This window comes from Mauremys mutica, chromosome 10, assembly GCF_020497125.1.
Source record: "Mauremys mutica isolate MM-2020 ecotype Southern chromosome 10, ASM2049712v1, whole genome shotgun sequence".
NCBI classification, from domain to species: domain Eukaryota; kingdom Metazoa; phylum Chordata; order Testudines; family Geoemydidae; genus Mauremys; species Mauremys mutica.
The window spans coordinates 22,621,737-22,645,596 of record NC_059081.1 but is presented as its reverse complement, the minus strand read 5'-3'; the positions used below and the strand labels follow the sequence as shown (position 1 = coordinate 22,645,596).

General features: G+C 43.3%; 1 protein-coding gene across 1 annotated transcript in view; it reads right to left on the bottom strand.

Annotated features, from left to right (window-relative positions):
• Positions 1-866: 866 nt before the first annotated feature.
• ARHGAP15 (Rho GTPase activating protein 15) overlaps positions 867-23,860 on the bottom strand; it is a 454,296-nt gene continuing 431,302 nt past the window's right edge. Inside the window, exon 14 of the mRNA XM_045031797.1 lies at positions 867-2,154. Within this exon, the coding sequence (XP_044887732.1) occupies positions 1,971-2,154 (184 nt within the window). The 3' untranslated portion in view covers positions 867-1,970. The remainder of the gene's footprint in view (positions 2,155-23,860) is intronic.

The window sequence follows — 23,860 nt, the reverse complement described above, 5'->3', positions numbered from 1 at the left end:
TGTGTTGCTGGTTTCAGCGACAGCAGCTTTTCATCCTGAGGAGCTGCTCTCAAGTAGGCATGGGGCTATGGAGCTGAGCGTTTGAGTGTGGTTGGCATTTGAGTCAATAATTTCCCCCAGTGGATTCATGTGGTTGTTAAATGTGATGGGGAATAAAAATGGAATCTTGTGCAAGGTCTAATAGGAAGAGAGAGACTCTGCCCCATTCAGATACTAAAGGGTTGGGACCCAGATGAGTAGTTACACAGATAGCGCTGCAGACATTACAGTGCTACCTTTTAAGTCAGGAATCAACAAATGTGCAGACTTCACATCCACACAGTTAAGGGAAACCTCTATGCTCCAGGGAAAGCTTTTGTTTGTATTTTTAAGAATAACTTCTTCTGACTCTTACAGGCTCCAAGTAACATATGAACATTTCACTGCCGATAATACTGGGAATTACTTCAGTGACTGTGAACACCCATGGGGCTGTAATGTGAATGGTGTTTATTAAGGAATACACTGAGTTTCTGGCCATCATTCTTCCAGTCCTATAAACAGTACCTGGTATGTTGCTGTGCTTATTTAATGATGCAGCACCATCATTATATATTTATTCTCATAGATGATCACTCTAAGGAGCAACCTCTTCTGCTTAACAACTTGGTATTTTTTAAAATGCTGTTGAACAAAGCCAGCATAATTCCTGACCTGTTAGGGGTGATACTTGAGACATATCTCTCATGAACAGCAGATCTGTGCATTAATCCTGTGTTTTGGGGTCTTTAATTGCTTTAAATATTTGCTTCTAGATCTTTGTTTCGCACATTTTATTTACATGGTTTATTTTTCATTTTATGAAAAATCGATAACCAGACAGACTCTTTACCACACTGGATTAGTTTTATTTATTCTGTTTGAACTTGATTAAAAAGCTGTCAAACATAAGTGTACATTTTATCAGCAGAATACTTTTACAAAACAGGGTAGAAGATGTTTATAGCTGGAAACATACATTTCAAAATAAAACAATATTTGATATATTCTAGACAGTTACCCTTTTGTTTATCCATGACAACTGAAACTAACCATCAAATGCATAAATTGATTCAAGTCTAGCCAAGTAATCCTAAGGGCATATAAAAAGGCTTTTTTTTAAAGTTCTTTCTAGATGAATTTAATGTAGTTCACCAATAAAGCATCCTCAGGAGCATAATAAAAATTCTGCCTAACATGACATAGCTAGGGAACGAGGGGAGATGTACAATGTGATGAAGAATCAAAATGGATGTTACATTAAAAATGAGCAGTCATGCAATTTCTAAATTTCATGTACAGCATTTAAGGACAAAATGTTTAGGCTTTAATTTTGTGTCTAATTTTTTAGACACAATGTTTATAATACTGCAATAAGTGCAGCTTGCTCTCTTTCTCTTTCTTTAAACATATTCATTGGAAACTGTTTTGAACTGTCACTTTTGCTCGGGGAAAAATTACTATTCAACATGTCTCCATAACTTTCACTGTAAATCAAAGAGAAAAGGTATGTTATATTTACACCCAAAATTGGTTATGAATGATGAAACATGTCTGTTTCAATTTAATTGCTTTTAATATATTTTTAAAACCATTAACTTGCATTACTGTTTATCTTGTTGTGCCATTGTATATGCTGGTAAGCAACACTTCCTATGTTTTTGACCATATTCGATATACCCATCTTGAAAATAATGGGATGAAAAATGAGCCCTGGAGTTTTAGCAGAATGAAACTCTCAAAGGGTTAATGTAGAATACATATAGCAAATGTTGACAGTATTTTTTATTCCAATGTTTGAAAATTAAACACAAAATCATCATTAAGTTTTCACAAAATGAGGCATCTGTCACTTGAAAGAAAAAGAAATATTTCAGAAATATGTTTACAGAAATGTAAAAATATTAGACATCAAGACAGATGTGAACATTTTCAATAACAGGCCCTGTCTGTCAGTCTTCCTCAGAGCTGAAGATCTTATTGTACTCACTTAACATAAGTTCAACTATCTGGTTTTGGTACAGCATGTGTACTGCCATGTTCCCTGTCTCCTTTTCAGGTCTAAGGAGTGTTGGTCCAAATACAATTCCTAAGCTTTGTGTTGTCATAAGATTCACGGATTCCTTGGCTGCTATCCTGTTGACAAAAGGAAAGAATTGGTTAAAGATGAGGGATGTCAAAGGAGGCGCTGTTGTATTTGACGCAGAGAAACACATTTTATTGATTCTCCTATCAGTAAGGTTTATTTGGTTAAATTACATATATAAAAATAATAATAAAAAAAGGAAAAAAAGAAAAGAAAAAAAGTGGGGGAGAGAACAGGAGTTCTCTCTGGCAACATGACAAATGATGAAAGCAACTTTATATGTAGACAGCAAAACCTTTATTGGGTTGAGATCTAGGGCCTGAATTTCAGTGTTTAGGTAGGAGTGCACAATTACACAACTACTTTATGAAGTCCCTTTATTTTTTGTTTGTGTGCACTCATGGCTGGATAAACACTATCCCATTATGTGCATTTAGACACTGGGAATGAATATCAGGCCCTGAGGGTTGGGAGACAGTCAGATTTGTTGGGGGGCTCTGGGAAGGAACCTATTTACTTCTGTTAGCACAAGTTCCTGTACTGGTGCAGTGTTGGTATGCATGGAAAAATTAAATGAAAGACCACATGAAACTTTGCCACTTCTGCCAGTCTCAACCTAGTTACCTAAGGGGTGCAGGAATGAAAAGATACTTTGAGAAGAAGGGTAAAATATATCAGTATGTGTGACGTGTCTATCCTGACATAAGGCTTCCTAAAAGAAAATAAGACCCTACATCTTAATTAAAGGCTTTGGAAAATAATGTTCAGGATTACAGCATTAGACATACTGGTTTTCCATATAATTTATGAAGCTGTTTGCTACAATATTAATATTAAATGTTGATAATCATGCATCCTTACAGAGAAGACCTTAAGAGTCAAGAAGTCTGATTTAAGAACAACACAGATTTAGTGGATAAAGTTTAGGTCGCCATTTCTGAAAATTTGACCCACTGGGCCAGATCCTCACATGATACAAATTAGCATAGTTCCACATCACTCAATGGATTTACACCATTTGGCGACTTGGCCTATAATCTTGAAAAATATTGTCTAGTCAGAGAGTGGAATAGTCTTTTAAAGAACTGCTTAAGAACTGTAACTTACACTAGGGGTCAGCTCCAAAGCCCAATGAGGTTAATGGAAAGACTCCAATTGACTTCAGTGGGCTTTGGAACAGTCCTTATGAAAGCAAAACTCCAACATGTCTGATATTCTTTCCTGGAGAACCCCAGTGAATAGAAATCTGTTTTCTTTAAAAATATGTAAAATGTAGTAGAGTGGAAAGAGTCTAATATATGCATTTTTAATAGAATAAATTATAGTCAGCCCCTACCCATGAATGCAGACTAAAGGTGCCTTCAAAACTTAACTCTGCACTGATCTGCTTTTCATTTATGAACACTTAACAACAGAGTAGTTTTAAGACTTTTTGTCATTCTGAAAGGAGAAGTGGCTTAAGAATCAGAGTGAAAGTTTTGGGGAAAAAGTACTGTCTAGTATTGTTTCATTCTCTCTCTTTCCTTCTTCATCAGACGTATCTTTTAAAAATACTAAAAATTAAAAAAGCACAAATTCTTCTGCTTCTAAATACTTTTTGCAGAAGCTACAGTAAGCTACACTAACGGTGGCAAAAGCTGCATGAGACATCATCTATTCCATCCCTTAGAGAAAGATTTCTCTCCTGTTAGTGGGTGGGTCATGCAGTGAAGACTATTTTGTAGTGGAATCCTGCCAATCTTGTAGTTTACCACATTCCCTAAACACAAACACTCATTTAGGGTTTTTTGCATGTATAAATAGGAAGCATTACTGTAGTTCTGTCTCATATGTGTAGCTATGGTGTCCATTACACAAAGCACTCTCCATATGGCACTAATCAGAACAACTTATTAGTTTCTTAAAATATAACATCTTTATTATAAAAAGAATACATTATATTTTCCACTATGGCAATGTTAACATAGCATTGTTCTTCTCAGGGAGGGGTTCGGAATGTCTCAGAAGTTAGGAAGAAAAACTTCTTGTTAATAGCTTTGGTGCCAATTGAGTAAGTGTGAGCATCTGATCACTGTCATACATTTTATCGTAGTTATTTATTGCTACAAACTTTTTTTTTCCTAATACCACTCAAGCAGTTGTCAGGTGATTAATAAGGCCCTGATCCTACAAAGATTTATTTGTTCATGTGCTTAACTTGACTTCATCTGGACTGTTCATATGATAAAAATTACATGCATAAGTAATCTTTGCAAGATCAGTGTATGCAACATTATATTAGCAAATATATGAGGATCCATTTCACCCAGGAAAAAGTCATGTGCAATACGCCTATCGTGTATATTTTGAGGGGTAAGCATTCTAGTGCTTACTGTGGTTATCGAGTAAGATGATATGCCTATTATTAAAATATGAAATCATCCCGCAAATATGCAAAGCTAAACACTAATGTTCACATGAAGGAACAAGCTACAATATTGGCTTCTAACCTAGTAAATTTCTAAGCCAATTGTTATTTCTTAAGTGCCAACATTGTTTTTTGCTGTAAGACATGAAAAGCCAGAGCCAGATCCTTGGCCTCAAGGAGGTTACTTTGCACCATTCTGGCAGGCTGCCATCCTTGTGGGAGCAAAGGGGTGAGGTAAGATGTGAGAAGAATCAAGAGCAGAGTTCTAGGCAGGGATAGAGATGTGCAGAGTCTCTATAGCAAGAACAAGAATTTTAAACGTGCTTTGACAGGTTAGTGGTAGCCAGGGTAGAGATTTTAGCAGGGAGTAACACCTTCCAAGTCATGAGCAAGGAAGATGATTTTGACTGGACTTGGAGGGAGTGAGATAGGAAGTGGAGCAGTGAAGAGTGAATGAGAGGATAAATGGGGTGGGGTAGGGGGTCAGAGAGTGACAGTAAATAAGTGGAGTATGAGTCAACAGTAGTGATGAGGTGACTGAAGTGCATGAGTTGTGTGGAATGACAGAGGCTAAATGTGGTGGGCAGGCCAAGGAGCTGGGGCAGATGAATGAGAGGATGAGTGTCAGGGTGAGGGGTAAGTGATGAGGCATCACCATGTGATGTGACTATCACCAATGGTGTCAGAAGAGAAAAAGTTTGAGGTAAAGAGGAAACTGAGTAGTTATTTGAAGAGAGTGAGAGTTGGGCTGAGGTAGGAATGGGGTTGAAGAAAATATCTAGTTGCCTGGGAGGAAAGAGAATGGTAAGGGAGAAGACAACGGCATGAAGAGAGAAGAAGAAGACCACAAGCCCAGCCACTCAATGTTATTTAAGCACCTAACTCCAATTGATATCAAATACTTTTGAGGACCTGGGCTTTATGGCCTAATCCAAAGCCCAGTGTAGCCACTAGAAAGACTTTCACTGATTTGCAATAGGCTTTAAATCAGACATGTAGGTTATTGGGAGAGGTAACTCAGGGCTAGATCCACAAAAGGGATTTGGGCACCTAACTTCTACTTAAGTGCCTAAATCTTCAAAACCCATGGTAATCCTGTAAACACCTAAAGTGCACTTCCAGATAAATTCTGATGGTGGGGTGCCTAGCCACATCTAAGCCTTAGTGGGATTCCTAATCTAGGCATTGCCCTGCCTTCTTCCCTGGGAGCCCAATCCAGTAGGTATGCTCAGAGGCCGCCTACCAGATTGGACCTGTCACCAACAAGTGTGGATGGAGACGGAGCTGGAATTCCCCTTATAACCTTTTGTCCAGTGGTTAGACCACTCACCCAGCATATCCCAGCCTCTGACCAATGTGGAGCAGTAACTTGAAGACAGGTCTCCCTCAGGGGAAGCAAGTACCCTAATCACTGGGCTATACGATATAATAGGAAGGGCTCTTTGAACCTCTACTATTGAAGCTGTTCTGTATGGTATAAAATACTTAACAATTCAATGGACAGAGAGATGAACTTGGGTCTTCCACAGCCCAGAGCAGTGTCCTAACCACTGGGTTTTAGAGCCATTCTTACTTTTTCTCTGGCTCAATGAATAATTTAATTAGTCATACAAAGTGGAACAGCTTCAAAAGTGCCCTACCCCAGGGTACCCTATAACCCCGAAGCTAAGACACTCACCTGTAATGTGGAAGACCCATGTTCAACACAGACAGGGGAGGCAGGGGAAATCTGATCCCAGGTCCCCCACATCCTCAGTGAGTGCTCTAACCACTGGGCTAAAGGATATAAAGAGTAAAACACCCCATCCCCCTTTTTTTGCGAAAAAGGGCTTGGGCATCTGACTTCAGGAGAGGGTTCACAGCTGGGAATCCTGAGTGGTGACAAGCATCTCTCTCTGACCTTAGGTGCCTAAGTCTCTTTGACAGGCAAGGCTTAGGTCATACCCCTCTCCTTGGCATTTGCTTTTGGCTACCTGAGATGGTTTCCTGCTCAGGGTGCTAGCGTTTGTGAATCCCATTCTTAGCCACCTAACTCTCCCCATGAATTGTATAGGTGCTTGGGCCTCAGTCCCTTTTGTCTATCTAGCCCTGAATATTTAAGTACTGCTCCCTCCCTGGCTCAGTCCCCACATGGCATCAGCCCGCAGTTGCAGACCAACACATAGGGGATAGTATATTGCAACCTCTTAAGGTGTGTAGTAGCAGAAGTGCTGCCGCCAAATGCCCAGGAAGGAATACCTGTCTCTCTAAGGCAGAATGACTCCCTGGGCTCTTCCTGGGCCACATCCCCTGAACACAAAGATCCGTTTAAGGCCTATATAAATAACTAGTGGTGTCATAACCTTAAGGTCCGGTGGACAGGGGCAATGGACCACACATCAGGAGACTTGAGTTTTATTTCAAACTCTCTCAAAGACCTGCTGTGGGACCTTGGGCAAGTCACTTTACCTCTCTGAATCTCTTTCCCTGCCCATGGTTTGTCTGTCTTGCCTCTGTAGATTGTAAGTTCAGTCATTGTGGATAGTTCTCTGAGAATAGTCTGCAGCGGCAATAAAATAAATCTAACAGAATGTTGGGAACCATTAGGAAAGGGCTAGATAATAAGAAAGAAAATGTTATAATGCCACTCTATAAAGCCATAGTACGCCCACACCTGAAATACTGTGTGCAGTTCCGGTCACCCCAATTCATAAAAGATATATTAGAATCGGAAAAGGTACAGAAAAGGTCAACAAAAACGACTAGGGGCATGGAACATCTTCCATCTGAGGAGAGATTAAAAAGACTGGGTCTGTTCATCTCACAGATGAAGAAGAGGGATATGATAGAATGGTGTGGAGAAAATGAATGGAGAAGTGTTATTTACCCCTTCACATAACACAAGAACTGGGGTAGCAGGTTTGCAACAAACATAAGGAAGTCCTGCTTCATGCAACACACAGTCAACTCGTGGAACTTATTGCCAGGGGATGTTGTGAAGGTCAAAAATATTAATGGGTTCAAAACAGAATTAACTAAGTTAATGGGGGATAGGACCATCAATAGCTATTACCCAAGATGGGTAGGGACACAACCCCATGATCTGGGTGTCCCTAAACTTCTGACTGCCAGAAGCTGAGGGTATGGCTACACTTACGGTTTGCAGCGCTGGTAGTTTGCAGCGCTGGTCATCCAGCTGTGTAGGAGCAGCGCTGGTGTGTGGCCACACTCACAGCTACCAGCGCTGGTGTGTGGCCACATTTGCAGCATTAGCAGCGCTGCTGGGAGTGATGCATTATGGGCAGCTATCCCAGCATTCAAGTGGCCGCAACGTGCTTTTCAAAAGAGGGGGGTGGAGTGGGGTCTAGTGTGACAGGGAGCGGGGGGGGGGGGGGGGGGAGAGGGGATTTTTGGAGCCAACACTGTGTGTTTAGCTTCCTGACTTGAAAAATCAGAACATGTTTCCAACCCCTTAGTCTTAACTCTTAATTGCAAACAGCCTGCAGCCAACACGACTCCCTGCTGTTTCATTCCCTCCCTGCCTGCAATCTCATTTGATTGTTTACAGCCAGGTACAGATGATCACAGCAAACAGGAGCTCTGTTTGTTTTTTAGATAAGCGGCAACGGCAACGGAGCTCCGATCGGAGCTCGTTCACAACAAAACAAAGAGAGGCTGCATAACAAAACAAAGAGAGTAATTTATAAAAGCATTCTGGGATACACCTTATACCCTGGAGGCCAATCACAGCGCTGGTGTGTGGCCACACTTGATGACCAGCGCTGCAGCACCAGCGCTGGAATCCTTATTCCCCATGCTGAGTGAGGTGTACGGCCAGCGCTGCAGCCAGGGAGTTGCAGCGCTGGAAGTGCCCTGCAGGTGTGGCCACTTACTAATTGCAGCGCTGGTGGAGGCTTTCCAGTGCTGCAAATCGCCAGTGTAGCCATACCCTGAGATTGGATGACAGGGGATGGATCACTGGATTATTGTCCTGTTCTATTCATTCCCTCTGAAGCATCTGGCACTGGCAACTGTCAGAAGACAGGATACTGGACTAGCTGACCCATTGGTCTGATCCAGTATGGCCGTTCTTATGTGCTTTGGGGCAGTGACTGTCTCTCACTATGTTTGTGTACAAAATATGGCATGGGCAGCATTCATTTTAGATGGACCTCTCAGCACTAATGTAAGATTAATGAATAATAAAATCTGAAGTAGAAACTTTTTTGTATAATAGTGGCTGTATTGCTGACTTGTGAATATCATCACCAAAAATACAAACTACTTTTCAGCCTGGTCTGAGGTATAAACAATTATAAATTGTTTAAATAGTCTGATATAAACTAGACCCAGAGAAAAAGTAACTCTTATTTGAAAGGCAATTTTAAATGCTATTTAATTCAGTACAATCTGAGGAAAATAATTGACTTGTAGCTTTATACCTTTTTCTTTCAAAATAAAAATTATTTATCAATGAAATTATGGTTGCTGTATTGTATCCACTGTGTAAATTACTCCCGTAGTTGTGAAGTGAAATTCAGTTTATTTAAAAAAAAAAAAGGTAAAATGGGCAAGAATTCATTTTTGGCAAGAGCAGAAAACGTGATATACAGCCGACAACATAAAAAGGGAAAGGAAATGCCAGAGCTACTTTTTGTCAAGCCCAAATGGAAGGAGCAATGATCCATCCATTTAAGATTATTTTAGAAACAATCTATAATCCAGTGCTACAGATGTTGGAACCTCGTCAAAAAAATTGTTGAGCCTTATGCTGTGCTAGGTTTTTTTTCCTCCAAAAAGTAAGTTGAATTGCTAACTCAAAGAATGTTTTATATTCTTTAAGATCGCAAGCCAAAAGAAACTCATATTGAAAATACAGATCTCCTCGTTCTTATTAATAATGAAAAGAATTAGTGATGTATTAAAACAGTAAAGTATCTGATTGGAAAACTCTAATATCAAGGACAGCTATATAAGCAAAAATACTTTTTAAAATGTGTGCTTTGGCTGTTGCCATGGTAACTGGAAGCTGGAAGCGATGTAATTGACTGCAGGACAACTATACAGTTAAGGTCATTACTGTATAGTGAACATAGCTCTCCAGTTCTATGTAAACTTACAGTTTTCAGACACTGGCTGTAAAATCATTATTGATTCTGAAGTTTGGGAGTCATGGTGGGTGTGCCAACCCCTTCAAACAAATGAGTGACTAAGAAACAGGTAAATCTTTCCCATTGGTGACACTGATTAAAATGGAAAAGTGTTCTTACTGAAACATACACCAAAATCTATAAAGGTAAATCAGTTTACATTTTCCCAAAGGAAATTATTTAGTATTGATAAGTCACTATATATTGTAGTGAGTTGGCTAGTGTGTATTAGATGGAATCAGAACTGTTCAACTTTGTGTCATCAGCCCTATATGGCTACTGAAACCTCTACCTTGACACAAATGTTGGAGGGAGGAGGGTGTCTCTGCTTTTGGAGAAACTGATTTTGGCAATGTTATTTACTATTTATTTTAAATTAGATTAAAAAGTTAATTTTAACAGCCTGATTCTGCCACTCTTGCAGTGACTGGGCAAAATATAATATGACTAAAGAGCAACACAGGGCTGCCCAGAGGATTCGGGGGCCTGGGGTCTTCGGCGGCGGGTCCCGGGGCAGAAGGAGCCCCCCCACTGCCGAATTGCCGCCGAAGACCCAGAGCGGAAGAAGCTCCGGGGGCCCAGGCCCCACGAGAGTTTTCCGGGGCCCCCGGAGCAAGTGAAGGACCCCGTTCCAGGGGCCCCAAAAACTCTTGTGGGGGCCCCTGTGGGGCCCGGGGCCTGGGGCAAATTGTCCATCTTGCCCCCCCCACCCGGGTGGCCCTGGAGCAACATGATGGAACATTAACAAAACCAATCAAAATAGATAGAACAAACAAATGGCTCCACTTTTGAAACATAGATCCTCAGCTGGAATGCCTGCCCTATTCCCAGAAGGCAATGGAGCTACACCAATTTACACCAGTACAGAGTGTTACTCTGGGGGTATTGTTGTCAACAGCACCACAGCTTCTTCTAAAGAGTGGAGAAAAGTAATCAAGGAGTAAGCAAAAGTAAACAAGGAGAAAAGTAATCTCTCAACTAGGCAGAGCATAGCTCACCTACAGAATTATGCACATGCATAATTAACCTATGGAACTTGCTGACACAAGATATTGAGACCAAGATTTTGGCAGAATTCAAGAAATGATTAGAGATGTATATGGATAATTAAAACTCTACCGTTACATGAGAGGGGATAAAAATGTATAGGTGATTATACTGCCTTATTCTTCTGGGGACAGCCACTAAAACCCTGGAGTTAGAAAGAACCTTCCTCTACGGATACATTATTCTTTACTTGTCTAGGGTGACCAGATGTCCCAATTTTATAGGGTCAGTCCCGATTTTTGGGTCTTTTTCTTATATAGGCTCCTATTACCCCCCACCCCATCCCAATTTTTCACATTTGCTGTCTGGTCATCCTATACTTGTCCATTGCAGTGGCTTGCATCTTTTCTGAAAACTGGTACTGGCTACTGTCAAATACAGATCACTGGACTAGATGGACTATTGGTCTGAGCCAATATGTAAATTCCTATAACCCCATTTAGTGGGTCAAAATCTGCATATTCCATTGATTCACTTTACCAGTAAATACTCCAAAATTAGCTAATATCTGTTTCCTATACGTAGTCAGGCACATGGAAATGGAGCGTTGTAGCTTCAGAAGTAAACTGTTATGGGAGGGGTGGGCAAACTACAGCCCGTGGGCCGAATCCGGCCCGCCAGCCATTTTAATCTGGCCCTTGAGCTACTGCTGGGGAGTGGGGTCTGGGGCTTGCTCCGCTCTGGCGCTCCAGCTGGGGAGTAGGATTGGGGGATGCTCCATGAGGCTCCCGGAAGCAGCAGCATGGCTCCCTCCGGCTCCTATGTATAGGGGCAGTCAGGGGGCTCTGCTCTGCATGCTGCCCCCGCCCTAGTGGGAACCATGGCCAATGGGAGCTGCAGGGGCAGCACCTGTGGACAGGGCAGCACGCAGAGCAGCCTGCCTGTGCCTCCAAATAGGAGCCGGAGAAGGGACATGCCACTGCTTCCGGGAGCCGCTTGAGGTAAGCACCATCTGGAGCCTGCACCCTGAACCTCCTCCCATGCCCCAACCCGCTGCCCCAGCCCTGATCCCCCTCCCGCCCTCCAAACCCCTTGATCCCAGCCTGGAGCACCCTCCTGCACCCAAGCCCCTCATCCTCAGCCCCACCCCAGAGCCTGCACCCCCAGGTAGAGCCCTCTCCCCCTTGCACCCCACTTCCCCCTCCCTGCACACTGAACTCATTTCTGGCCCCACCCCAGAGCCCGTACCCCCAACCAGAGCCCTCACCCCCTTCCGCACCCCCAACCCCAATTTTGTGAGCATTCATGGTCTGCCATACAATTTCTATTCCCAGATGTGGCCCTCTGGCCAAAAAGTTTGGCCACTCCTGTGTTATGGGAATGGTTCAACTGCTTATTATACTGAGTGTGCTGACATTAGGGATATCATTAGTTAACAGATCTCTTTGCTTTACAGTTGCAGGCTTTTGGGTTGGCTTTACACAGTAGTTTCCTGATTGTTCATATTGCATTTCTTTTAATCAGGGTTGACATATTAAATTTTGATTTTTATGATGCACTGATTCTAGCTGAGCATTTTACACTTTCCTTCCCCCCTGCAAAAGCTGACTTGCAGAAGTAAAAAAAAAAAAAAAAGAAACAACAACAGGTATTGCATTATATCCTTTGCCTTAGTGACAAGATATTTGGGGAGAAATCATCCAAGCTTGAAATAAAATCTTTATTGAAAGTAATTCTACATCCATGCCAGTCAGACGCATTGTAGGATCAGAACAGATGTCCCAGGGGAAAACTGTGCACCAGTCAGGGTTGATTACTTGGACCTCCTGTCAGTTCTTAACTCACTGACAATGGCTGAGGCATTCAGTACAACTTTGTTTTCTTTATTCGGAAATAAAGTTAATATACTTACCTTAACTGTGCCAAATGTACTGGAAAATAACCTGATAATAAAAGTGCCGTCCTACAAAGTGATAATGTCTGTGTGTATAAGCACATATTGACAGGGCTTTTGCAGCCTAGTAGTGAACTATTAGGAAGGAAGTACATGTACCAAATGATGCACAGATAACCTATCAGATTTCCTGTGACTACATTTCCTTTTTATTCAAAGCCTCTGGTACATACTTTTCTGATATATAGCATATTATAGTAAAGTTACTTTCTATTGCAAACTTACTTCCACTCAACAATGTTATCCATTTTTCATGACCATTGTTGTGTTATTTGGTATTACAAGGATGACCAAGGTATGGAGTTTGGTTCTGGGAGTCATTTTAAGACATTGGCAACAGTAATCACACAGGGATAATCTGTATTCTCAGGGGACTACGTCAGTTATAGGGTGACGCATCTCACCCCAGATGGTAAAATTCATTCTGTTCAGACAACTAGTATGAGGCCTATGCACCACTTAACCCATCTTGAGAGATTTACCAATGTAATCAATATAATTGAGCCCTTGATACCAATACCATAAGTCCAATTTGTTTAAACTGTTAGCTCATTGCAGAACAATGGAGATAAATTTAAAATATAGTAATAAATTGGGATTCTCAATATTTTATGATTGCAAACAAACCCTCATTATTTATGTACTTTATGGATGATTTGCTCAGTTGCATTGCAGTGGTATTCACTAGCTGATGAAGCTAAGTAAATGCAAACACTATCAAGGGAATCTCTAGATTGCTGTTTGTTAACTTCATATACTATGTTTTGGGGGGTTTCTCTGTGCATATGTACATAGTATTTCAGATTTATACTTTATAGTGGAGTGCCAAAATATTATATTACAACGTATGTGCTTTTCAAAATGTAGTAGGTGGCTTAAATGTATAATTCAGAGATTATAGGAAATACCTAAAATGATTAATATAGTTATAAACTGCTTTTTTTCACCAGCCTGAAACACTAATGTGCTTAAAATTCCTATTTGCTCCAAAATGTTGAAGTCAAAACAATAACTATATAAGATCAGTAATGGAGAAACCAAGTCATAGTGTGTGATATGCTATCTAACAGAGGTCAGAAATAGTTCAGACATACTTAAGGGCTTGCTTTAGCTGCAAATAGGCTTAGTAGTTCCCTGACCTACAAAAACTTCATAGCTTCCTGCCCTCTGCAGCTGCAGATGCTAATCACAACTCTTTGGGGGGAAATCCCTTCTCTTCAGAGGCTCTGGGACACAAGATATGGAATTTGGTGCTGCCTCCTTCTCCAGAATAGCCTTCAGCTCTGCTCATTCAACTACCATATATGGTAACGGGGCAGCTGATAATGGCCTGGTCTACACTAGGCGTTTAAACCGGTTTTAGGAGCGTAAAACCGATTTAACGCCACACCCATCCACACTGAGAGGCCCTTTATATCGGTATAAAGGGCATTTTAAACCGGTTTCTGTACTCCTCCCTAACGAGAGGAGTAGCGTTAATATCGGTATTACCATATCGGATTAGGGTTAGTGTGGCCGCAGATCGACGGTATTGGCCTCCGGGTGGTATCCCACAGTGCACCACTGACCGCTCTGGACAGCAATCTGAACTCGGATGCAGTGGCCAGGTAGAAAGGAAAAGCCCCGTGAACTTTTGAATATTTCCTGTTTGCCCAGCGTGGAGCTCCGATCAGCACGTGTGGTGATGCAGTTAAAAATCAAAATAAAGAAAGAGCTCGAGCATGGACCATGCGGATGTGATCGCAGTAAGGGCAGGCAAATCTGTTCTATCAGCGCTCCGTTACAGAAGACGAAATTCAAAATCATTTTTAAAAAATCTCCAGACAGACGCCATAGCAGGGACTCAGCTCACTGCTGCGTGACAAGCGTAATGGAAAGCCAAAGAATCAAATGGACGCTCATGGACTGGAGGACTCAAGCTATCCCACAGTTCCTGCAGTCTCTGAAAAGTATTTGCATTCTTGGCTGAGCTCCAAATGCTTCTAGGGTCAAACACAGTGTCCGCGGTGGGTCAGGGCATAGCTCGGCAATCTACGCACCCCCCCACCCACCCCCAGAAGTGAAAGGGAAAACAATCCTCTCTTGACTCATTTACATGTCACCCTATCTTTACTGAATGCTGCAGATAGACACGATGCTGCAGCACTCAACACCAACATCCTTGCTCCCCCCCTGCCATGGGTGGCTGATGGTACAATAAGACTGATATCCATTGTCATCATCAGCCTATTGGCACATGGGGCAGTGCAAAAGGACTAGTAACCATGCAGACTAGCATCCGTTAGGTCGATCAAGGGTGCCTGCCCCTAATTTTTCCTGGTAGATGGTGCAATATGGCTGGTTACCATCCTCATCATAGCAACAGGTGGCTGAGCTCCATCAGCCCCCACCCTTCATGTGTAAAGAAAAGATTCAGTTGCCCCTGGACTAGGAGTGGGATGCTGGGCTCCTCTCCTACACACTGCTTAATGTCCTGTCTGGACTATCATAGCAGCTGGAGGCTGCCTTCCACTCATTTCTCACTAACAAGTCACTGTGTCATCACACAAGTGGGGGGACAATGCTGTGGTAGCCCAGGAAGGCTGGGGGAAGAACAGAATGAACAGGTGGGGTTGTTGCAGGAGCACCTCCTGTGAATAGCATACAGCTCATAATTTCTGCAGGATCTGACACAGAGCAGCTGTGCTCTCTGGTTATGATATACAGTGGTTCTCTAGTACACTTGCCCATATTCTAGGCAGGACTGATTCTATTTTTAGATACCAAAAAGGAGGGATTGACTCAGGGAGTCATTCCCAATTTTGGATTTTGCGCCCCTGGCTAAGAGCAGCCAGGGGCACTTATGACAGCAACAGATGGTGCAGTGCAAAAGGACTGGTAACCATGATCATCTTTTTACCAATTTATGGATTGGTAGATGGTACAGTATGGCTGGTAACCATCTCTGCTGTCATGCAAAAGCAAAAGCATGCAGCTGTGTAGCGCTGCTGAATCACCTCTGTGAGCGGCATCTAGTACACATACGGTGACAGTCACAAAAGGCAAAACAGGCTCCATGATTGCTATGCTATGGCATCTGCCAGGGCAATCCAGGGAAAAAAGGCGCGAAATGCTTGTCTGCCGTTGCTTTCCCAGAGGAAGGAGTGACTGACGACATTTACCCAGAACCACCCGCGACAATGATTTTTGCCCCATCAGGCACTGGGATCTCAACCCGGAAATTCCAAGGGGCGGGGGAGGCTGCGGGAACTATGGGATAGCTACGGAATAGCTACCCACAGTGCAACGCTCCAGAAGTCGATGCTAGCCTCGGACCGTGGACGCACACCACCTATTTAATGTGTTTAGTGTGGCCGCGCGCACTCGATTTTATAAAATCTGTTTTACAAAACCGGTTTATGCAAATTCGGAATAGTCCCGTAGTATAGACGTACCCAATGACACTAAGGGGAATGGGTATCCCCCTAGCTACCTTAGGGCTGGTCCACACTAAGAAGCGGGGTCGAACTAGAGTACGCAAATTCAGCTACGTGAATAGCGTAGCTGAATTCGAACTACCCTAGTTCGAACTACTCACCCGTCCAGACGCCGCGGAATCGAAGTCCGCGGCTCCAAGGTTGACTCCGCCACCGCCTTTTGCAGTGGTGGAGTACCGGAGTCGACCTTGGCGCTTCCAGAGTTCGAACTATCGCGTCCAGATTAGACGCGATAGTTCTAACTCCGAGAAGTCGAACTCACCGCGTCGACCCGGCTGATAAGTGTAGACTAGCCCTTATAGTTTGAGTTCTTCCTTGGATAAACTGCAGTGGAACCATGAAATCAAAACAAGGGATAAATGAAATCTGAGGATAGGCTCTTACTTGGCCCAAAGATCAAGCAGGAGGCAAGCTGGAGAAAGACATTCATTCTGGCTATTTGGCTTTCCCCTGAGTTTAAGAGGAATGTATTGCAAAATTTCACTCTCCCCCCTCACCGCATACCAAAGCCAGGGCTCCAGCTGAGCCCAAACATCTATACCACAATTAAACAGCCCCTTAGCCTGAGTCCCATGAGCCCGAGTCAGCCAGCATGGGCCAGCCATGGGTGTTGAATTGTAGTGTACACGTACCCGGAGAGGCTAAGGGTGGAATCCACAAAGCTACTTAGGAAACTAAATCCAGATTTAGACACCCAATTCCCTATTATGATCCACAAAACTCCTGCCAAACCCTGTAGGCACCTAAACTCACTTGGTGCTTACATTTTTCAAAGGAAAAATTCCCTAGGCACCTACGTTTGAAATGACCCACTCCAGAGGATTTGGCTTGGAAGTCATACTAAGTCTTGGGCCGCTTGCAATTTTTATCTGGTGATAAACTTGTACATCATCTATTATATTTGGCTTGTATAGTATTTAATTCATTATTTGTGACTGAGCACAAAGTGGTTCTGATTAATATTTGAAGGGGCTACAGCTAAGGGGATACATTTGGGCTAATCATCTTAGCACAATGGAACATTCTACCATTAGCTTAAAGCCAGTCTGTGCAGGAGGCAGAGCTTTCTGAGGAGCTGGTCCAAGATTGTGGAACAAACTCCCCCTGGAATTAAGGACCCTCCCAAACCTCACCACCTACTGCTCCTAGTGCAAGGTGCAAATCTTTGACCTGCCTTCTCTAACATAAAAAATAGCAGGGTGTACCTTTAGAAACCCCCGAACCAAGACCCTAGTAAAATAAAACACTGCAAATGCAATTTTCCCCATAGGGGAGAGGATGAGAGAGAGAACAAACCATGTGTACAGATGTTAGACACATTGCTTAATATGCTCCTTGAAGAAATTTGGGGCTAGCTCCACAAAAGGAATTAAGACATTGCAATGCCTAACTTGTAGGCACCCTCCCGGCTAGTGGAATCAACAACCCTGAGTTTAGAGCCTAGGTTCCCAGTACAATGCATGGGGAGAATTAAGTGCCTAAGAATGGGATTCACAGAAGCCAGGAAACTGAGCAGGGAACTGACTAGGCTAGCTAGTAGGAAATGCTGAAAGAGGGAGGTGGCCCTAAGCCCTGCCACTCAAAGGCAGCTAGGCACCTAACACAGGCATGTGGGAGGCACTTCTCTCTACTTGGGATCCTAAGAGTTGAGACCTCTTCTGGCTTTATGTGCTTACACGTGGTGGTGGTGCTGGTGCTGTAGAAGACCTAGGTTTGAATTCCTATTCTGCCTGACTTGAACCCAGGTCTCCCATGTGAACGCCCTCCTCAGCAGACGGTTGGATATTTTGGGGTGAGTAAAATGTTTATTGGAGCAGAGTGAGAATCACTCCATAGTCTAGTGTTTAGACCGGGGTTCTGGTCCCTGCTCCAAATCAGGCAGAACAGAGATTTAAACCTAGGTCTCCTACATCACGACTGAGCACTCTAACCACTGGGATAGTGGTTACAGTGAGAGCAGCCTTTTGGGCACATTAGGTGTATATTCAGAGGATGCCTACTGGATCAGGCCCCCACAGGTGAGGGAACCCCTAGTTTGAGAATCCTGTTGGGGCTCAGGTGCTGAGCTGAACAGCACCATCAGGACTTGGGCAGCTTTGTTCATGCCCACTGGCAGAATTTTAGGCACCTCCAGGTTTAGGTGGCAGTTGAGCAGGAGTTTTGAGGATCTCAGTGGCACCTAAATGATGGACTCAGGGACCTAAAGTGGCAGTTAGGTGTCTAAGTCCCTTTGTGGGTATAGTTCTTGGATAGTACGGTGATGAAGGTGGTATAAGAACCTATGCAGAAGAGAATAGATTCAGACTCAAATATATGAATAACTCTACTCACTACATCCTTGACTGGCTTTGTAACTTTTGCCTCTGGAAGCTGTTATTTTTTAGTTTATTATTGACTTGTACAGCAGACCAGCCTAGTAAATAGCTCAACCTGTCCTGGTGCCAGGATCTATAAGGTTTTGGGGTCTGTATGTCCGAGAAGGCAGCAGATACTTTTATATGAATATGGCTTTAAGTTTCTAAATTAGTTTAATTTTTGTAATTCAAGAATGCCTTAAGCCACATTTCCTTGAAACATGAAAAAAATAAAAACAGTTCGGTAACAATCTCACTTGAATCAAGACCTACAAAAATAGAACCTTTATCATCAGCACAGCACATCCAAAAATGTCTTTGTAAAATAAATCAAATTATATGAGTTAATTGATTCCAGGCAACATCAGCAACTGCAGGTGGAAACTGAATAACAGGATGTTTATTAATGAAGGACTATTAATCAAAATTGACAATACCAATTCCTGATTCTTTTATTTGAATTCTACCTGCAATGGCCAGAGACACATTTGTCAACTTTTTAAATACAGATTTGTAAGAAATGGAAATATTTAACACTTGGGATTTTATCCGGCGATATAGGGCTATTTGTTTAAACAGTGAAAGGATATCCTAAATCCAATGTGACAAGCAGTGCCAAAGATGCCAGTGGTAATTAATTAGCACTTAATTTAGACCACAGAACAACAGGATATGGAATTGGTGCTCAGTGCCATTTCCCCTTAGGCTCCATCTCATGAGGGTCAGGAGTATGGCTGTTGTGTTGAAGGTCAGTAAATAAATTGGGGGAACACATTGACACTGGACTTTTCATGATAGATATCCTTCACCCTTGTAACTGCTTCTGGCTATCATTGACGAGAAAAGGACTGTGATTGTTTTGTGAGGAATGCTGTGTACTAGTGTGAGTCAAGCAAGGTAGAGTTTGAGCTCACATGTCACATACTAGTCACACTAGATGCTTGCTACAGAAACAGAACTATTGCAGCATGTGTCTGTCCTAGAAATACACTTTTAAAGACAGCTGGGAAAGCTTGAGGAAGCTTGACAAACAAGCCAATTGACTTAAAACAGTTCTCAAATTTGCTAGATTTGTGAGCTTAGCTTGTAGCTTAAGCTTAATGACAGTCAATGGAAGATTTTAAAGTAAGGGGAGAAATTAGGTCAGCAAGAAAAAATGCACACATTTCTTCATTATGCTGTGGACCTTGTCTCTAATAATAATATACAGCATTTGTATAGAACTGTCCATCCATAGATCTCAAATGCATTATTATCTGCATTTTACCAGTGGGGAAACTGAGTGTCTAAGATGCTAAGTGACATTTCCATAATCACACAATGAGTCTATGCAGAAACTAAATACCAGATCTCCTGACTCCTAGTCCATTTTCCTAGTCATCACATATGGACACCTTTGGACAGCACATTCAAAACAGAACGTGAAAAGCATGTACGAGGGCCTGCAAATGAACTAGTAAGGTTGTACACAATTGCACATAATTGGAATGGTTTATTTTAAATATGCTGGTGAGAAAAATAAAAAGCAGCTATAACCCCTGGCATTGTATACAGTAATAGAATCCCCATCCTTCATAGCAGGCTTAGTGCTTCAGCCAGACTGTGCTATCACTAACCCTCTCAGCTGCTCTACTCTTCTCCCAACAACTGCGAACTCTGGAGAAGGAGATGGATTTGGCATACATAGAGAGGGGGATAGGATACTGCCTGATACAAATACTCATGCAGCCCATTTTTTTCCCTTTGCAATTCAACGGGCATGAGCATTGCTGTTCTGATACCAATAGTTTTCTCAAGTTGCCAGCAACAAATGATACCTTGCTACACTTCAGAAAGTCATATTGTCTCCCAGGATACCAGCTGTAACAATACTAGAAATGGTAGTGTGACCCCTTCATACAGATTTAATTGCTACTGCAGATCCTGTGCTGACTGCGCTACCACGGCTTTATATAGTAGTTTCCCCAGCAGGGCTGTGTTGTCTCATCAAAGCAATACCTGGCCAGGCAACAGCCCTCAGAAAATATCCCAAGGAACCATTGGGTTAGTATTTATCTTTGCTTCCACATCACCATACTCCTTGCAGTGCCCTGTACATATCACCTCGCTAGCCCCTGGGTGAAAGTGCCATTGAAGTCAATTAGAACTCCTCCAGAAGTGGGTTTTTTACCCACAAAAGTTTATGCCCAAATAAATCTGTTAGTCTTTAAGGTGCCACTGGACTCCTCGTTGTTTTTCTGGATACAGACTAACACGGCTACCCCTCTGATAACTGAAGTCAATTGCAAAACTCCCATTGCTATCCATTCCTTAGCCTGTTGCAGTGTGCAGTCATCGACCTTTTGTGTTGAAGCTGCAATAATCCTATTGGGGGCAAAGATGTGGACCCAGAATATGTTTCCAAAATGTCCAGTTTCTGACTTAATGCCCACATGTAGTCATTTGGCTGAAATTTTCAATTGGGAAGCTCAACTTTAGGCAACCTGTTTGAAAATGTATCTGTTCCAATGAGTCTTGAAAGCTCTGAGGACAAGCTTAGTTTTATCCTGCCAATAAATCATAATTTTTATCTAGTATAATGAACAAATGTTTCTGTTCTATATGGCATGGGATGTTCTTTGGAGTTGCGATCAAGAAGTGTTGTCAGCGAATGGCTTCATAAGGGTCATAGCACAACTGCACTTCCTGTTCTGTGAACTGTTAGATATATATACGTTCTCTATAGGGTATGCCATTTTAAGAGATTCCTACACCTGAAAAAAATGAGTGTATTGGCCCACTAATGTGTGTCGTTCCCCCCACCAAAAAAATAAAAATAAAACCAAATCTTTGTCCTACAGTCTCTCTCGCTTGTTGATAGGATGACGGTCTATGCACATTGGTCTGCCTAAGAGCAATGGTTGAGTATGGTATGTGAACCCTCTACAAGCTACTAGTGCAGGGGTGGGCAAATTACGGCTCCTTCTCTGCTGTCCCCCCCTCCCTCGCAGCCTCAGCTCGCTCCGCTGCCGGTGCAATGCTCTGGGCGGTGGGGCTGTGAGCTCCTGGGGCAGCGCAGCTGCAGAGTCCGGCCTGACCCGATCTCTGTGCTGCATAGTGGTGGTGGCGGCAGTGGCAGCATGGCCCAGCTCCAGCCAGGCAGTGCGGCTGTAGCACTGCCAGCCACTGGTGCTCCAGGCAGTGCGGTAAGGGGGCAGGGAGCTGGGGCGGGTTGGATAGAGCGCAGGGGAGTTTGTGGTGGTGGTCAGGGGGCAGAGGTGTGGATAGGGGTTGGGGCGGTCGGGGGGGAATAAGGGGTTGAATGGGAGCAGAGGTCCTGGGGGGGCAGTCAGGAAGGAGGGGGGGTTGGATGGAGTAGCAGGGGGCAGTCGGGGCAGTCAGGGGCAGGGGTCCCAGGGGGGCCGTAAGGGGACAGGGAGAAGGGGTGGTTGAATGGGGCAGGGGTCCCAGAGGGCCGTCAGGAATGAGAGGAGGGGTTGGATGGGGTGGTGGGAGTCTGGGGGCAGTCAGGGGACAGAGAGCAGGGATGTGTGGATGGAGCAGGGGTCGCAGAGGGGCTGTCAGGGAATGGAGTGGGTTGGATGGGGCAGGAGTCCTGAGGGGGGGCAGATAGGAGGTGGGGACCGGGCCACGACCCCCTCCCCTAACCCGCCCTCCATACAATTTACCCGATGCGGCCCTCAGGCCAAAAAGTTTGCCCGCCCCTGTAGTAGTGCAACATACATCCACAAATTTGTATCAGATTTGAAAGATGCTTTAACGTGCCTCTCAGCATCACAGTTGCTTCAGCTTTGATATCAAATATGAATGGAATGAGGGTCTCTCTTAACTGCACTAGTGAATACTAGGGCATTTTTTTGATTTATTTAAACTTATTTACATTTCACATCCTCATGAACAATGTATTTATAATGTCAGCATTGTCTTTTCCACTCCCACTTTGTCTTGTCCGCTCACCTTAGCTAGAGATTTATTCTTTATGCACATATGTAGCCCACTGCACTAAATGCATGAAAGGTCTGGAATGGGTATTTTCCATCCATCCTACCTCCGTACAATGCACCTTTTGCAGGAACTGCAAGTCATGTAGGTTTCCATGTCTTCCCAGTTTTACAGGGCGTTTGGGTAGCTCATTGGCCCTCTTGGGTCAACTATCCATCTGTCTGAAGGATTGTTACAGTGGGTCATGTGATCATGGCCGAACCCATCCTAATGGTCTCAGATGCTCTACAAATGTCCACTGTTCATTTTCTGTCATGCTAAACTCACAATTTCTGGCTTCCTGCCTCAGCCCCCTTAAATACTAGTTTAGGCCACAAGTTTGTAATTGTGCGAATGTCTAGAACTGAAGGTGATCAAGAAATAAGGCTTATTTTTGCATTACATTTGTTTCTAATTGTGATAATCCAAAGCTACAGTACCTGGCTGATTTGCCACTGGAGTGCAGCTCCCTGGTGAGTTTTCCTGGCATAGGGGAAGCTGCAGACAGTGTACAGCCAGCTATGCCAACTCTACGCCATAGGAGCTCCTGGATAAGGGGAGCATAACATGGGCCTGCTGAAGCAAGAAGCGGTTGTGGCAAGGGCATTACCACATGCTGGCCAGAATGGCCATAGTGACTGTTGCAGCCAGGGTGCAAATTAGGAGACAGAACTGTCCAACATGTGTTGGAGGCTGAACTACTCCCCAGCAAACCCCTGGTTAGGGGATGTGCAAAAGTCAGGTACTTCCATGTTAATTCCTACACGGCACTGACCTTAGCCTCCAGTGTGGTCAGGGTCAAACGGCTGGCTAGAAGGCTGCAGGTTTCTGAGTAACCTCTCCTTCAGATACACTTGAAAAAACTCCTCAAATCACTGCCAGCTTTCATGTAAATTTCCTTAGAATAGTAGTAGGCGAGGGGGCTTGAAGTGCACCCTATCTGAGTTGCTGTGTCATTTCTATTAACCCTTTAAATGAGTACTCAGCTGCAGCTTGTGAGTGGCAGCAGACCTCTGATAATGGAATGTCTGCAGTGGAAAGAGGAGACTCCAGATATACAGGCTACTACTACAGGTGTGCTTTGCCCAATGTGTAGTTAGGCAGTACCAGCGTGGTTAATGGTTCATTCTCATAGTCTCTAAGGCCCAGATTTGTTAAGGTATTTAAGCGTTACTACATTCAATGGTGCAGTGCCTAACTGATTTAGGAGCCTAAATCTCATTTTCAAAAGTAATTTAGGCACATAGGGGCAAAAATCCCATCGACGGCTCCTAAGTGCCTAAATTCCTTTCAAAAATGAGATTTAGGCTCTTAGGCATTGCAATGCCAAGGGCAGCAATGCCTAAATACCTTTAAAAAGCTGGGCCTAAATTCCTTGTAAACAGTGAGCTTTCTTTGCACTCGCCCCTTGGTCCTTGCACCTCAGATCTGGAGGAAAAATGAATTCAGCCAAAAGACAACTCTGGAT